Source organism: Diadema antillarum, unplaced genomic scaffold (genome assembly GCF_040938485.1).
Source record: "Diadema antillarum isolate AM-2024a unplaced genomic scaffold, OU_Dant_1.0 seq00001148_RagTag, whole genome shotgun sequence".
Taxonomy (NCBI): Eukaryota; Metazoa; Echinodermata; class Echinoidea; order Diadematoida; family Diadematidae; genus Diadema; species Diadema antillarum.
This window is the reverse complement of record NW_027271960.1, coordinates 514,330-531,152: the sequence shown is the minus strand read 5'-3', so window position 1 is coordinate 531,152 and position 16,823 is coordinate 514,330. Positions and strand designations below refer to the sequence as shown.

The 16,823-nt window shown below is 39.4% G+C and overlaps 1 protein-coding gene across 1 annotated transcript; it reads right to left on the bottom strand.

The window, feature by feature from the left end:
• Positions 1-8,681: 8,681 nt before the first annotated feature.
• On the bottom strand, positions 8,682-15,915 carry LOC139744246 (cysteine-rich DPF motif domain-containing protein 1-like). Its single transcript, XM_071654690.1, has 4 exons — positions 15,784-15,915; positions 14,902-15,010; positions 14,014-14,097; positions 8,682-8,708 (listed from the first exon to the last, which is right to left on the bottom strand). The coding sequence occupies exons 1-4, from the start codon at positions 15,891-15,893 to the stop codon at positions 8,682-8,684; spliced, it is 330 nt and encodes a 109-aa protein (XP_071510791.1). The 5' UTR covers positions 15,894-15,915.
• Positions 15,916-16,823: the final 908 nt, after the last annotated feature.

Below are 16,823 nucleotides of genomic sequence, written 5' to 3'. Positions count from 1 at the left end.
TCAGTGTGAAGGAGAGGCCTGCAACAAGACGTGGCATCCCTTCCATTACGAGCCCCCTCTACAACTCACTAGGATTTGTAGCACCCTTTGTCCTCACAGCTAAAGTGCTGATTCAACAACTATGTAGACGAGGCCTATCATAGGATGAGCCAATCTCTGAAAAGGAACAAAGGGAATGGAGAAACTGGATGCAGGATCTCCCCAAACTAACTGGCCTCAAGATACCAAGAAGTGTCAAGCCAGAGGGCGTCAAGAAAATCATATTAACTCAGCTACATCACTTCTGCAATGCATCAGAAGTAGGCTACGCATCGGTAGCTTACCTGCACCTGACAGATGTTACAGGGAAGGTGAGCTGTTCCTTCCTCATGGGATAATCCAGACTGGCACCTGCAGAGTCTGTTCCATCCAGACGCTAGAGCTAATGGCAGCTGTCCTGGCAGTGACGGTGGATCGATTCATCAAAGATGAACTGGAAATTGAGGGCACAAACACAACATACTGCACTGACTCGACATTGGTTTTCCAGTACATCCGGAATGAGAGCAGACAACTTAAGACCTTCATGGCAAATCGTGTCTCTATAATCCACAATGCATCTACACCATCACAATGGTGTCAAGTGAACACAGCATCCAACCCGGCTGATGATGGATCCCGTGGCAATACAGCAATGGAGATGGTGAAGAATCCACGTTGGCTGAAGGGTCCGAACTTCCTGTGGCAAGAGGAAGAAAACTGGCCACCCTGTCCTGAAGTTCTGCAGGACATCCCACAAGACGACGTGGAGGTGAAGAAGGCCAAAGGAGAACCAGAAACAGCAAAAGGAAGCATGAAGCTGAGCAACATATGAGTTGCAGAGAAAGTGATTATCCAGGTGGTGCAATGCAAGGAGTTTCCCTCTGAGCTCACAGGCAAGTCCTCGAACAAGACACTGGAGAAGCTAAATTCACAAGTAATGGATAGAGTTCTTCGCGTTGGTGGTCGCATCAGCAAAGCCCCCATGGACTTTAACTCCAGTCATCCCATTATCCTACCACGCAGTCATCATATCACGAGACTGATAATCGAACACCATCACGGTCTGGTAGGTCACTCTGGCACAGGAATGACGTCATCGCTTCGAGAGCATTACTGGGTGGGAAAGGGCGGAGCAGCAGTCCGCCATGTGATTGGAAAATGTCTAGCCTGCAAGAGATGGAACGCCAAACCGGTGACCAAACTGATGGCAGAGTTGCCTTATGAAAGAATCACCCCTGACAAAGCACCATTCACATATGTTGGAATAGACTACTTTGGACCACTCTCCATCAAACAAGGGCACAGCCATGTGAAGCGTTACAGCTGCATCTTCATATGCCTGACGATGTGAGCGGTACATATCAAGCTGTCAAAGTCCCTTGACACAGATTCGGCCCCCTTCATCAATTTATGAGCAGGAGAGGGACTCCTGAACGGATTTACAGTGACAACGGAACCAACTTCGAACGAGGGAAGGAGCTAAAACAGAACCTGCAGCCCTAAACAATGAAAAGGTCAAAAACTTCCTGCGTCACAAGGGAATTGAATGGACATTCAAATCACCAACAGCAAGCCACATGGGTGGTGTATGGTAGAGAATGATCCGTTCCATCAAACGAATCTTACAAAGTCTCCTAGGTGACCAAGTGGTGTGTGAAGAAGTACTCAGTACCACTCTAATAGAGATTGAGTGGATTCTCAATTCACGTCCACTAAACAAACTAACCATGGATGACACTGATGACGAACCACTCACCCCAAACCATCTGCTACTGATGAAGAAACACCAAAATACGCCGCCAGGGATCTTCATGAAAGAGGAAAACTATGGCAGGAGATGCTGGCGCCTGACAAATACATTGCCTCTGTCTCCTGGAGAAGATGGCGCAAGGAATACCTCTCCCTCTTTCAAGAGTGGCAACGGTGGACTTGACCCCAGAGAAATCTCGCTAAGGATGATTTGGTCTTGGTTGTGGACAACAACCTTTCACATGGACAGTTGCCATTGGGGCGGGTTGTGGAAGGGATGGTAGAGTGAGACAGGTGGAGGTAAGAGTTGGCCACAAACACTTTAGGAGGCCTGTAGTAAAACTGTGCCAGCTAGAAGAAGGATCCAAGAATTGATAGCTTACAGAATTGACCAAGTGTACTGAAGTGTATGATTGATACAGAGTTCTTGTGGTATGAATTGTGACCGTGCACCTCAAAACGAACATAAAGTCGCACACACTGATTTTGCGTGAGGACTGAAAATAAGTGAAATGGGTCAACCTAGCTGAACTTGACTTTTTCATATTTTCTGAAAGAGCGGGTCTTCTTTTACATTATGCTGAAATTTGGTATCATAAAACTGGCAGGATAGTATGTTTTTTTAGCAGTTTATCTCGAACATTTTTGGTAGAATAGTGTGATTAGGTGTGTCTTTAGAATCCCTTTTTCATTTCTGAAAAACCTTGTCCACACTCTTCACTTTCAACTCTAATAACTTTTGAAAGGATAATGCTACTGCTTTGAAAGTTGGCATTAATTATGGACAGAATGTGTTAATGAGGCATGCTTAATTTCAGTTTAATTTGATAATCCCTTCATTGTTGTTACTCTGGTGGTTCACTTCCTGCTTTTTGTCCCATTCATCGCACAGCCAGCACGGTTTGGTAAAGATTATGCGCTTGAATAGACACTCTACTTCAGAGCCTCTTTTCTCAGTTCACACTTTTCCTGAGTTTGTGCTTTCTTTCCAATATTTAGATAGGTTAGAAGAGTCCATTTGATTTGAGTTATACATCATTTTAAAGCTTAAAGTCTGTTCTCTCAGAATATGGTCTTAACTAAAAATTCATGTCTGGCGACTTTTTGTTTGTTTTGAGGTGCAGGGTCACAATTGTAGTACTTGAGATTGTTATACAATGTATTTCTGTATGTCACAGTGCTAACTGAATTTCATTCATGCTAGGGACGAGGTATAAATTAAGGTATGAATACAATCAGACATGCTGCTAGGTAAATCTAGGAATGATCTAAATTGATAGTTAGCTCATTGGGGCCGGTATGTTGCGTCATGAATCAAATAGGTCTGCAATTATACGGGATGGCTACTAACTGATCAGTGGGAATCAGTGCCAAGTGGGAATGCTGGGGGATGATTGTTCCAATCCTTGTGGGATTCATTTAAGAGTACATCTACATTATATATCTATTGTTGTGTGAAAATTATTTGCTTTAGAATGGTCTCATATTCAAGTAATGTGCAGTACAATGTTTCCAGGTTAGCATGCCTGTACAGTGTCGGGGTGATCGTTAACAGTATGCTCATTGGACAGCACCTTGGGCAAGCATGCAAATTAGCTTAAGGCTGGTGAGAGATGCCAACTCCTCACCACAGCCAAATCACTAAGACAAAGGAAAGTCCAAAGGCTAACATCATCTTTTAAGTTTGGAACCTTCATACCAAGAATTTGTGGAAACCCAGAGGCCAAACAATTGCGAACCACTCCACTCCATACTGTAGTGTCCTTAAACTAAATAAGTGACATTTACACCACAGAATCACTCGGTGGACATAGTGTAATCTTTCATACTTGCTCCTCACTCTCTCACCAACAACAAAACTCCTAACTCGTTCCTGAGGAGCAACTATGAAAGATTACACTACGTCCACCGAGTGATTCTGTGGTGTAAATGTCACTTATTTAGTTTAAGGACACAAGTGGCGATGAGAAAAGGGATATCCGTGCGAAAATGTGAGTAGTGAAGTGAATATTTGGGAAAGTGCTCCCAGACTGCAGATAACGGTTAAAATCGGCAGTCAAATACGTGGACAGTGACAGTGTTATAAAGATGGTCCCACACAGTGATCTTCATGTAAGTATCAGTGACTGTAAACGGGCTGTAGAAAAGTGAAAATGGCGTCAACTACAGGTAAAGCGGACACTTATGATCCGAAAGTGGAACAATATGAGTCATACAGAGACGAACTGATCAATATTTCATTGCAAATGACATAACTGATGACAGAAAGAAAGTTGCAGTGATCTTATCAGTGATGAGAGCAAAGGAGTATGGATTGTTGAAAAGCCTTGTAGCTCAAAAAAAGGTGTTGGATCTGAAACTTTCCAAAATTGATGAGGTATTAAAACAGCACTACAACCCGAAGCCCCCAGTGATAGTGGTAAGGTTCAAGTTCTATCAACAAAATCAGCGATCAGATGAGACTATTTCAACATATTTTGCTGAACTGAAGAAAATGGCAGAGTCGTGTGATTTTGACACATTCAGGATTGAGGCCCTGTGGGATCACCTAGTTTGCGGACTCCTGGACAAGAATATCCAGAAGCGTCTTCTGTCGGAGGACAGCCTGACGATTGACAAAGCGATCAAGTTAGCCCTAAGCATGGAGGCTGCCAGCCAAAATGCAGAAGCACTGAAAACAAGCACCCTGAGACACAGTACAAGCACAAACATTCACTATGCCTCTGGGACAATCGAATGCTTCTGCTGTGGCAAAAAAGGCCATTCCAAAAGACAATGTCGCTATATAGACTATAGTTCTGACTTATGTCACCGTAAGGGACATTTGAAACAGATGTGTAGAAATAACGAGAGGCAAAGTAGCCATAGTAGTTCTAGTAGTAGCAAACACAGAACGGAAAAAAATTCATCTAAAGGTAGAAGTAACAAAAAAAGAAGTAGAGGTCATGAACAAAGACACAAGAGTAGAAGAAAGTCTAGGGTAGGTGTGAGTCATGTTGAGGGTGACTCTCATTCAAGTTGTACATAGTTCGGAGTCAGACTCAGGGTCTGAGACAGATGAACAAATGTACTATATTGGTGTACATAGAGTAGGAAAAGGGGTGAAACCTATTATGGCTGATGTAGAGATAGAAAATACATCACTTCAGATGGAAGTAGATACTGGTTGTGGAGTCTCAATTGTCAGCAAATCATTCTTTGCCGCACTGTTTCTTGATCAGATGTTCCTGCTGGTTGTCGACGGCCACAGTAAATGGCCAGAGGTCATCCCAATGAAGTCAACCACAGCATCAAACACCATACGGGTGTTGCGCAGTCTTTTCTCCAAGTATGGTCTACCCCATGAAGTGGTATCGGACAACGTACCGCAATTTGTGGCAGAGGAGTTTGCTGAATTCCTGAAAAAGAATGGCATCAGGCACATCAAGTCAGCAGTTAAACACCCAGCTTCAAATGGCAAGGTGGAATGCTCTGTTCAGACCTTCAAAAAGGCCATGAAGAAGGCCAAGTCAGAAGTGGGTGATATACATCACAAGTTGGCCAAGTTCCTACTGAGCTATCGGACAACTCCTTATGTGGTGACTCTGGAAACTCCTGCAAAGATGTTCATGGGAAGAGAACTGAGAACACGCTTGAGTCAGGTCAGACCAGACCTAGGGCTGAAACTTCAACAGAAACAAGCTCCCAAGAAGGAACGAGTTCAGAGTTTTGTTGTTGGTGAAAGAGTGAGGAGCAACTATGAAAGATTACACTATGTCCATCGAGTGATTCTGTGGTGTAAATGTCACTTATTTAGTTTAAGGACGCCACACATACTACGCCCCATGACATCCAACTAGCACGTTATATTCCATGTTTACATCTGCACGACATTCCACGTTTATGTTCCCAAGTTATGTGTCATTTATGCACATTAATGTTCTGATCAATGCAATGAATTTGCAGTTTCATTGAGCTCTTCAGTGAAATTTGTATACAACGCTTATGATTATTTAAGTTCAAGGACGATAAAACGGATGGAACTGCACTTATTGTTGTGACTGTTAAGTTGTTTATTAAAGGAGTGCGTTTGGATCAACCTCCCTGTAGCTTGTTTACTTATGAGAAGCTACAGTGAATACTCAGTACAACTGAGCCAAAATTGAAGCAGCTATCACAATTTACATCTGAACAAGCAGAAATATCACAATTGACAATCATTAGCAGCATTAATCATTTCCATGTTCATGTTTAACGAATACTCTGCTTCTTACAGCTTTGGAAAAAGCCTGAACTGTACACAGAGTGAACACATTAATGTCTAATTACTTAACATGAAATCAGATGTCTTGAAGCAAGAATTGTATTCTCTCAAGTACTTAAACTCCACACAAACACAAAAATTGTAAAATAATATAGTGTCCAGGTATAGCTTTCTCTTGTGAAAGATCAACAATTATGCATCTTGTAATTACTGGACAAGACCGCAATCTGGATAATATTTCAGATATGCATACAAGTCAATACATGTACACAGCTTGCAAGGGGGAAATACATCAGTCCAATTTCAACAATGATATCAACAGTAAGACACTATGACATGTATTTATCAAGGGCAGGGTGGGTTTTATGGGTCTTTCTTGAATCTCATTTGTTGATTCCTGAAACTAACTGGACTTAAAAACCAAACTACTCCTCCAGACTGCTTTACTAAGAATCTAAACACAATTGTATGTCCATCTCTCTCATAGCTAATTGTAACAGAACAGGATATTATTGGTTTACAAGCCATAATTCACTGTATCATTACATTGTGATGATAAAAAACTTGGGCTCAGTATCAATAACCCTCACAAACTCTAAGGTTGACTACCACATTCCTTTCGACGTAGCATTAAACCTGTTGAGCATCTCCATGAAGAATAACATATGGGGCTGCTGCTGCTTTGAGTTTTAGAAGTCACTTTATTTTTTGGTCTCCTTTTTGGCGATCAGATTAAAAGGGATATATCTCATGGTGTAATCCATCAGGCTATGAAAGGTTTGATTTGGTTAGTCTGCCATATTGTATGCCATCTATCTAGGAGACCCTGATGGCTTAGAAGCATGACGATATTTCTTCCATACCAAAAGTTCCAAGTCCATCCTGCTGGCCTTGATACAGACAGGTTGAACAACTTCTACTTCATGTTCATGTCGTGTCCACAGGCCTGGCATCTTAGAGTCAGAACATCTTGTGGTTATTGGTCCGTCTTTCTTAGAATCTCAGCGATCTCTGGGAGCAATGCCTGTTGAACAACCTCCCTCACAGAGTCTGTAGCACAGTAACAATGTGAGACAATGGGAGACTGGTGGCTGTATCTCAGAATTCCATGTCATCAAGCTTACAATTCTCATGGTCGGACATCCGGGTATTTTGCGTGTCACGGGGTCATGGATAGCGGTGGAGTGAAAACAAACCATAGTCTTATAGTCGCGTGAGCCTGGAGGGGTAACGCTGTACGTGTTTTCTGCCGGGGCGCCCCGCGAGCATAGCGCTAACACAAGCTGTACTGTAGGCGTAGCTGTGCGGGCAGCAGGATTAGGCCCTAGGCCTACCCTAAATTAGGCCCTACCCTAAGCCTACTACAGTACTAACGTTAGGCCTATAGACCTACCTGAAGTTTCTATGAGGTAGGCCTACTAAGTAAATGTAGATATCGGGGTAGGGCCTACTCAATGAGGTTCTACGGCACATCTGGCCATTTTCGGGTCGTTGATCCAGAGTCCTGCCGCGATTTCATACGGGCACAGGTCCAGTCCGGCTGCCTTCAACTTGGCAAAATACCGGGATCCGACCGATCGATCGACGGGATCCAGATTTTTAGAATATTGCTGGCAAGACATGATGCATGTATCTCATGAATGATGGCACAAATGACAAAATGAATAATGAAAAACAGTCCCCATGTCTGCGTATCTAGAGCTGCACATAAAACGCGTCGCACATGCACAGCATGCAGTATGCGCATTGTGCCAATGCAGGCTTAGCGCGTGCAAGCCGTTTGTTTTCACTCCAGTCAACCGGAAGTGACGTGTAGCCGACCGCAAGAATAACATCACTGTTTCATTGCCCTGTATCTGTGCTCTATTCCAAGTATGGATGTGTAAAGTTTTTTGTGTCTTAGGATATTGATGTCAATGTTGTGTTGCATATTTTGTGTGTGTCTACGTATCATGTCCATGTACATATGTATCTATGTTTATTGCTATGTATGTATTCATTCTATGCACACTGTAATGTGTATGTACTGTACATGCAAAGAAGGCAAATTTCCTAAGTGGACGATAAAAATAGAGCTGAACTGAACTGAACTTTTTGCTCATGATGATCTTAAGTACTGGTAATGACATCATATAAACATGCACAGTCAAATACCGATGAATTATAAATGCAAACTCCTTGCTTGAAAACATCTAAAGACACTAGCATGGAGCTCATATCATTTTACTGCATCTACTGTATACAAGCATCTGGGGAAAAAAGCAAATTTATTGTGTTGGTATATTTCCGGGCATCCACTTGTGCATGTCAAAACATGCATAATAGCAACTAAAAATTGGAGCACACCCTAATCAAATAGGTGTAGACAAATCTATAGGTAGCACGCATAATGCTTGTATGTACATTGGAAGATGAATCCACTAGGAGTACCAGTATAATTTTAATATATTTTACAATTTCATAACACTTGTTTGAAATTTCAAAAGTCTTGTTACAATAAGGGACATAACTCATGTTATTCTCAAAATAAGTGGCATACTACCTATTATTTCTATAGACTTACAGACATATGAAAGAACACTTTTCATCTGTACACTAAGTACCAGGTGCATGCATGAAAATGTGAAATGACCCTTACCAAGTAGAATGATGTAACATGTGGAATCAGTCATCCTTTGTCTTTCTTGCTGAATTCCTAGTCAGAAAGCAAACATGATAATAATGGATGTCAATAACATTCACTGAAAATAATATGTGATTTTACTTTCAATGATGAGTCAAAGATGCCAATAGATTCTGTCATTAAAACATAAAGACAGCAACAACAATCACCTGCCTGTTATTTTGGTTAAGCTGTCAAAATTATGACAACTACTGTCTACATGACTCTACGTATCCATTTTAATTCCAGCTCAATCAACAGGAGCAGTACTCCCGCAGGAATTGCGTGAGGTTTTTTGGAGTCCAGGAAACCAGCGAGGAAAACACAGATGCAGTCGTATGTCGCATCGCCAAACAACAGCTCGGCGTGGACCTGAAATCAGAGGATATCGATCGCAGTCATCGCATCTATCGCGATCGTGATGCCCAACCAACGCCAGGAAAAGCAAGACCAAGAGCTATCATAGTGAAACTGACGTCCTACAAGCATCGCCAGCAGCTGCTGAGAAATCGGAGGAAGCTCAAGGGTTCGGGTATGAGCATTTGTGAAGACCTCACAGACCTCAACCGGAAGCTCCTTCAAGATGCCTTTCTTGCCAGCAAAAAAAGAGACAGCAACATTCTCGCTGCCTGGTCTGTAGATGGAAGAATCCTGGTCTCTGTCAAAACAACTGGAAGAAAGACTATGCGAAAGCAGATCCACAACAAGAATGATCTGGATAGATTGTAACTACATTAAGTTGGAAGTATACTGTACACAGGTAAATTCTTTTAATTTGTATATAACATATAGTTCCGTCACCACATTATGATTTTAGTATACTGTTGTAATAAGATATGTTTTAAATTCTCCAGGCATCACCCGTGCAATAAATTTTGTGCTTTTTTACATTTTATAGTTCTTTTATATTTATGCTATGCTTTGTTATTCCCGTAATGTCTTTTAGCTCTGTACATGTATGTGTTACTTGTGACCGGCAAATTGATTTTAACCTGAATGACAGTAGGCCTAATGGGCAGTGCTCAACTTGTTACGGCAACTTAAAGGACAAGTTCACCTTCATAAACATAAGGAGTGAGAGAATGCAGCGATATTAGTAGAACACATCAGTGAAAGTTTGAGGAAAATTGGACAATCGATGCAAAAGTTATGAATTTTTAAAATTTTTGTGTTGGAACTGCTGGATGAGGAGACTACTACAGCTTGTGAGTCATATGCGTACAACAGTATAAAGAAAATGTAAAGAAAATTCAACATATTTTCACTTTTTTCGCACAATAAAAGAGCACTTGACTTGCCTCTTCCTAAAGGCAGGGGGAATAATATTACCCATAACATTTGTCGGTAACGAGTCGGGGGAATGTGTACTTTTTTCAAAACATGACATTTTGTGAAATTCTCTTTATATTTTCCTTATATTGTTGTACGCATGTGACATCTAAGTTATTCACAGACTGCAGTAGTCTTCTCATCCAGCGGTTACTGTACAAAAACTTCAAAAATTCATAACTTTTGAACGGATTGTCCGATTTTCCTCAAACTTTCAATGCTGTGGTCTACTGATATTGCTACATTCTCTCAATCCTTATGTTTATGAAGGTGAACTTGTCCTTTAAGCCAGCATACTCGAAATGGATACTTTGAACATAATTCTAACTACTATCTTCCAGTGCAATTTGATAATTCTTTGAAAGATTTAGATATGGACAACCACTTATCGATCTGTCATTTTAACTGCAGAAGTATAAAGAAGAATTTTGATAATATGGACATATTCTTACAAAATTTTAGGCACCAATTTTCACTTATTGCTGTAACAGAAACCTGGTTAAAGACACAAGAAAGTTCATTGTGTGTTTTACCCAGTTACACATTTGTAGAAAACAGACGCTGTGATAAACGTGGTGGAGGAGTTGGTTTTTATATACGTCAAGATTTGAAGTTCAAGAGAAGGACAGATTTGGAATTATTTGATGATAACATTGAAATGGTATGTATTGAGATATATTGTCAAAGTGAAAACATTATAGTAACAGTTGTATATAGGCCACCTGCTGCATCTATTCCCAGTTTCTGCATGCCATAGAATTGCCATTTCACAAGATTATGAGGGAAAAGAAAAGCTGTTATGTGGTCGGGGATTTTAATGTAAATTTATTGTCATCTGTGTCGACTGTTGATGCTTTCATCGACATGTTTTCATCATATTCATTTTCTCCGGTAATTTCAAAACCCACTAGAATAACAACACAGTCATCAACACTTCTAGATAATATTTTTGTTAATAATCCAGAGAGTATTGTCATATCCGGGATATTTACATGTGATGTTAGTGATCATTTACCGATATTTACTATTATAAGATGCAACTTTTACAGCAACATTGAAGGCAACAGATCTAGACGTGTCTTTGATGACCCATCTATACAGTATTTCTGTAATATGCTTTATACGTGTAACTGGGAGTACATCCTCAATATGCACAATGTAGATGATAAATTCGATGCCTTTCTTGCCAAATATCTCCTGTTCTATAATAAGTGTTTTCCGCTACAAACATGTGTGCACAGAGTGAGAAGGAATGACAAACCATGGTTTAATAGCATGCTTAGAAAAATGTGTAAAAAGAAGTATTTACTATATCGTAAGTATCTCAGGAATCGTACTGCCACCAATGAACAGAAATTTAAACAGTATAGGAATTTAGTTAATAAGGAAATACGTAAAAGGAAGCGTGAGTATTATTACAGGAAATTTAGTTGTGTGCGTGGGAATCTAAAGAAAACATGGTCTCTTATTAATGATGTAATGAATAAACAAAGGCAGAATAACCATATTGAATCATTGCAAGTCAATGATCAGTGTATCGATTCTGCAGAGTCTGTAGCAACACATTTTAATGAGTATTTTTGTGCAATAGGTAGAAATATTGTATCAGAAGTGTCCAATGCATCTGCTTCTGTTTATACTTACCTGCGCAATTCTCATAGCCAATCTATGTTTTTTAAGCCTATTACTATATCGGAAATGTTAACTATTGTCAATGATTTGAAAGTAAATAAGAGTCCTGGTGATGACGATATTCACGTCAATGTATTCAAGAAATCAATATGTTTTATAATGAAACCCCTGTGTGCAATATTAAATTCATCTTTGGAAAGTGGGATATTCCCACGACAACTTAAAGTAGCAAAAGTGATTCCAGTTTTTAAGAAGGGGGACAAACACCAGTTACAAAATTATAGGCCAATATCATTGTTGTCAGTTTTTACTAAATTGTTTGAAAAATTAGTTTATGCTCGATTGATATCATTTATTGACAGCAATAATATTTTGTATCATCAGCAGTTTGGGTTTAGACATGGTTATTCTACATATATGGCGCTACTTAAATTGATGGAAAGAATATCAAATGCATTTGAAAATCATTAATTTTTGGTCGGAATATTCTTAGATTTAACAAAAGCATTTGATTGTATAGATCATAGAATACTTATTATGAAATTAGAATATTATGGAATAAGAGGAAATGTTTTGAACTAGTTTAAAAGTTATTTATCAAATCGTATACAATATACAGTTGTGAATACAATACAAAATCAGAATTGTGCTTTGTGAATACAGGCGTTCCACAAGGTTCTGTACTGGGTCCTCTTCTGTTTTTGCTTTTTGTTAATGATTTGCAGTTTGTAAGCCCTGATTTATATTCCATATTATTTGCAGATGATACAAACCTATTTTTTTCAGGCCGGGATGTGCATGAAGTTAATAATATGATAAATTCAGAAATGCAGAAAGTGTATTCTTGGTTTACTACAAATCGTTTGGTTATAAATATTGATAAAACATGTTACATGGTATTTAAGACAAAAAATAAGGTAATAGATGAAGATGTTTTCCAAATATATATAGGTAATGTCAAAATCAAGCAGGTCAACAGAGTAAAATTTCTTGGTGTTACAATTGATGATGGATTAACATGGAAAGGTCATTTTGATGATATTTGTATCAAAATAAGTAGAATTGTTGGTGTCATGAATTATCTGAAACATATATTTCCTTTAAAAATTTTTAACCATGTATCATACAATGATTTCCCCACATTTAACGTATTGTGCAATAATATGGGGTCATAGTTCATTATATTTCTTGAATCGTGTTTTGATGTTACAAAAGCGTGCAATAAGAATACTCTGTAATGTAGATCCGTTTGCACACACTGCAGTACTGTTTAAGAAATTGAAAATTTTGAAAATTGATCAAATTGTGCAATTACAAGTGGCTACATTTATGTTTTCATACTTTAAAGGTGTCTTACCTGTCACGTTCCATAATTCGTTTACCCCAAATAGTGCAATCCATGCCTATAACACTAGACGTGCCAACGAGATATGTTTACCTTTTTACAGATATAAGTTCTCTAAGACTACAATTAGATACACTGGAGCAAAATGCTGGAATGAGTTGCCAGCTTTTATTAAAGAGAGTCCAACACTGTCATCTTTTAAACGTAAATATAAAATGTTATTAATACAAAGTGCAATTGAGTAATTATTGTAATAATTTTGCCACCTTTTTTTTTCTTTTTCTTTCCTTCTTTTTTTTTTATTGCTGTGATGTGATGTTTCTTTGTTGTTTTTGCTCCTTGATGTATATTTGATGGAAATTGCGTACTATTTAATGTTTGTAAGGGAATCGGCCTCGATAGGCTTCATACGGCCTTTACTGATCCCTCACGTGCTATGTTTGTTTGTATATTTTTCTCTTCTGTTTGATTGTGAACGTGATGTTTTCTTTTTAGCATGTGAAATAAATTTGAATTTGAATTTGAATTTGAATTTGAATTTGAATTTGAATTTGAATTAATACTTCTTGAGTTTCATGACACAGAGTGATTAAGTAATCATCAATGCTCTTGTACAATCATCTCTTTCTATCTTCTGTTTGCAAGCCAAAAAGTGCTTTTCAGCTGAGTAGAATTTGAGACAGGTAGTAATAAATCACTCCTTCCCAAGTTAATAGTGACACTACATGACATATCATTTTATGTGTATGACTACTAAAATCTGTTTCCAAGTGTTAATCTTTTGAGGACAGGCTGATTTTATTACAACACACATTTCCAATAGACCCCTGTCCAAGTATACTCAGGACTCGTCCTCAACGGATTAATACACAGTGTATAAAATCTTCTGAATTCAACACATGCTTACCAAGCAGATACTATCCATCATATTACTCATAGATTATTACATGTGATGTTACAATCCTTTAGTGACAAATAGCATCGCTGTGTGTCAAAGAATATCTTTACACATACATATATGACTCTACCTACCTGACATACTTCCTTGGGAAATTCTTCAAGATTTTTCATCACACAGTCCACACAAAATCGCCTGGTGTAGAATACACTGCAGTCCTAAAAATTGTTTGAGACAAATGAAAAAGTTATTTTTGGGGTGCTGTGGCATAATGGATAAGACTCCTGACTCCCGATCGGAGGATCCAAGTTTGAATCCCGCCCAGTGCTTACGTCCTTGGACAAGATGTTTTTAACAACTGTGTCCCTCTCGACCCAGGTGTATAAATGGGTACCTGGCAATGCTAGGGTAGTAATAACAGCAGGGCCCTCTGGTAGAGCAGTGGCAACATTGAAGAGGCTACCCTGGGTAGTAAATAAGACTTTATTATTATTATTATTATTATTATTATTATTATTATTATCATTATTATTGAAAAGTTATTTCAGAAATGACATGGAATACTGATCAAAACAGTAGACACTAATAGATGAATGCAGCTAAAATTAAAATGTGACTACATCTCATGAAGAAAATAATACCTTGTGAGAAAGGGGGAACTGTATTAAGACCCAAACCTTTAAGGTCAAAAGAGTTACATAACATAGCAAGAGTGACTTACCAAGCTTATGACCATGTTCACAAAAAGTAAGCAAAGAAGTCTCTAAATTGCATCAATCTAATACATGTATTCACTGCCCAGACACGTCTGATCGTCACTAAAAAAAAAAACAAAACATTCACTGATATTGGTGGGTTACATTTTTACACAAATCACTTCCTCACACTCCTAATTCTTCATTTCAATTCACAAGTTAGTAGGTGATGCAATGTCGATCAACAGATCTGATGTATCTATGGCAATATTTCAGTGAGGAATATACCTTACGTTATATAAAGATGTCTAAATGAGCTCAACTGACCTTGCCTACACAGACTGTCCTGTTGCACACTGAGCAGCATCCTCCTACAGTCAAATGACGATTCTCTGGTGTGAATGGATCCCTCATGACATAGGCCTCTTCCAGTAGTCTGGGTATGGAGAAATATTGGCAAGGATAGGATGTGGAGTAGTAGTATCAACAAGATACAGTTCCGAATTTCCTTACTACAAAGTTGGATATAACAAGATATTGATATGAGGAACAAATTTTGCAGGTTCTATTCCTTCCATACTCTTTTGTTTTTATCCCTTATATTACAACTTACAAGATAACTACTCAGTATAATAAGGGAATTTCAGAGGTCCTAACCAGGTTTGCATAATATTTCCCTGAATGTTCATAAGCTTCTGTCAATGTCTGTTCGTGTTCTACTCTACTGAGTCTCTAGACTACTGTAGTCTTTGCTGCCCTGAGTTTTTTGTTGTTTTAATTAATGTGACTTAGTTAGGGCCTACCAAGCTATAATATGTATAGTAATGTCAATGACCATGTTTTACAAGAAGTAAGCAAAGAAGTCTCTAATATTCACTGTCCAGACAAGAAAAAAAATCCTTAAGTTCTAGATGTCCATGACGTTCTGCTCTATCACCACTCACTGGCATAAGTACCGTGAAAGGCATAACATTATTGACCATTAAAGCAGGGAGGTGGGTGGAACAGATCTTCCACCACCGCACCGGCCTCCCGGATCGCGCCGCGCGCCGCCGCGAGATGCAGCCAGTCGCGGATCGGGGTTTCCCCTTTCGATGACTGATGGTCTCACTAATGTAGTAAGGTAGGGCAGTAATAAATGTAGGCCTATTCCGGGTGCAGTGGTGGAGCAAGCATAATTTTCTGCATATCTGACTGATAGACACTTACACAATTGATTTGAGAAATCCTGGTTTCCTCCCATAATAGTCATATGGACAGGTGAAACTGCATAAAGAGCACTCAAAGACGCCTCTTTTCTCCTGAGAATTCTGCTCCATTTTCGTTCGTGTTTAATTCTTGCACCTTCAACGACTTGAGAGATTAGGAAATCGACGTTGTGAGGGGGAAATAATGAAACTTCTAGTGAATAATTAAGTAATTTTACGCTTTTAAAGTATGTATTTATCATAAAGTTGAAACACGATATTTTGGCATTTTTATAATTTAGTGGAAATGGAAAATACATGTACGTCACGTTTATTTCAGGCTCGTCCAGCGGGAAATTTGCAATACGGCGCGCGCTGGCTTCTCATTTGGGTGGTGGTGTGCGTGTGTGTTTACGTTCGTGCGCTGCACATACAGGATACGGTGCCCTCGGTTTGCAGATCCGCGGGCAAGCAGCGCATCTCTCTCTACTCTACACAGAGAGAGACGTACAAACGAACGTGTACGTCCACGACGTGTAATTTTATGAGTGAGTACAAAATTGTTGATGGGATATAACACTATTAACAGTGCAAATGTATCCTGCTCATATCATCATCATCATCCCGTCCTAGATCCTGACGCCGCCACACCGCACGCCTAGCTTGAGCTACACACTCTTCACTCCTGCCGGGCCTCCTGCTTTGCTCCTGCTAGATAAACGGTAAACTGTACCGAAATTAGAACTCTATTAAAGTGTTGATGATGGGTAAACTTTATGCCTATACAGTAGAACATATAGACAGTATATGGCATGGGTTGACCTAGACAGAAAGATCCGTCTGTCCGGAGGACTCTTTTGTATTTTGCCATTAACGCTGTCCTCCGTATACGGAGGGGATCCGTGAAGCCAGACGCAGTCTCCGCGGAACATTCCCCGACGGACAGATACAGACCGATCTTTCGGTCAAGGGTTGACCTAGACAGAAAGATCCGTCTGTCCGGAGGACTCTTTTATATTTTGCCATTAACGCTGTCCTGATCCGTAAAGCCAGACGTAGTCT

Excerpts from the sequence above, each read along its gene's own strand:
- LOC139744246 (XM_071654690.1), bottom strand. The coding sequence starts at position 15,893 with ATGGAGCAGAATTCTCAGGAGAAAAGAGGCGTCTTTGAGTGCTCTTTA. Across the intron at positions 15,011-15,783 it reads GGATTTCTCAAATCAATTGT|ACTACTGGAAGAGGCCTATG; the intron begins GTAAGTGTCTAT and ends CTCCATACCCAG. Across the intron at positions 14,098-14,901 it reads GGACAGTCTGTGTAGGCAAG|GACTGCAGTGTATTCTACAC; the intron begins GTCAGTTGAGCT and ends AACAATTTTTAG.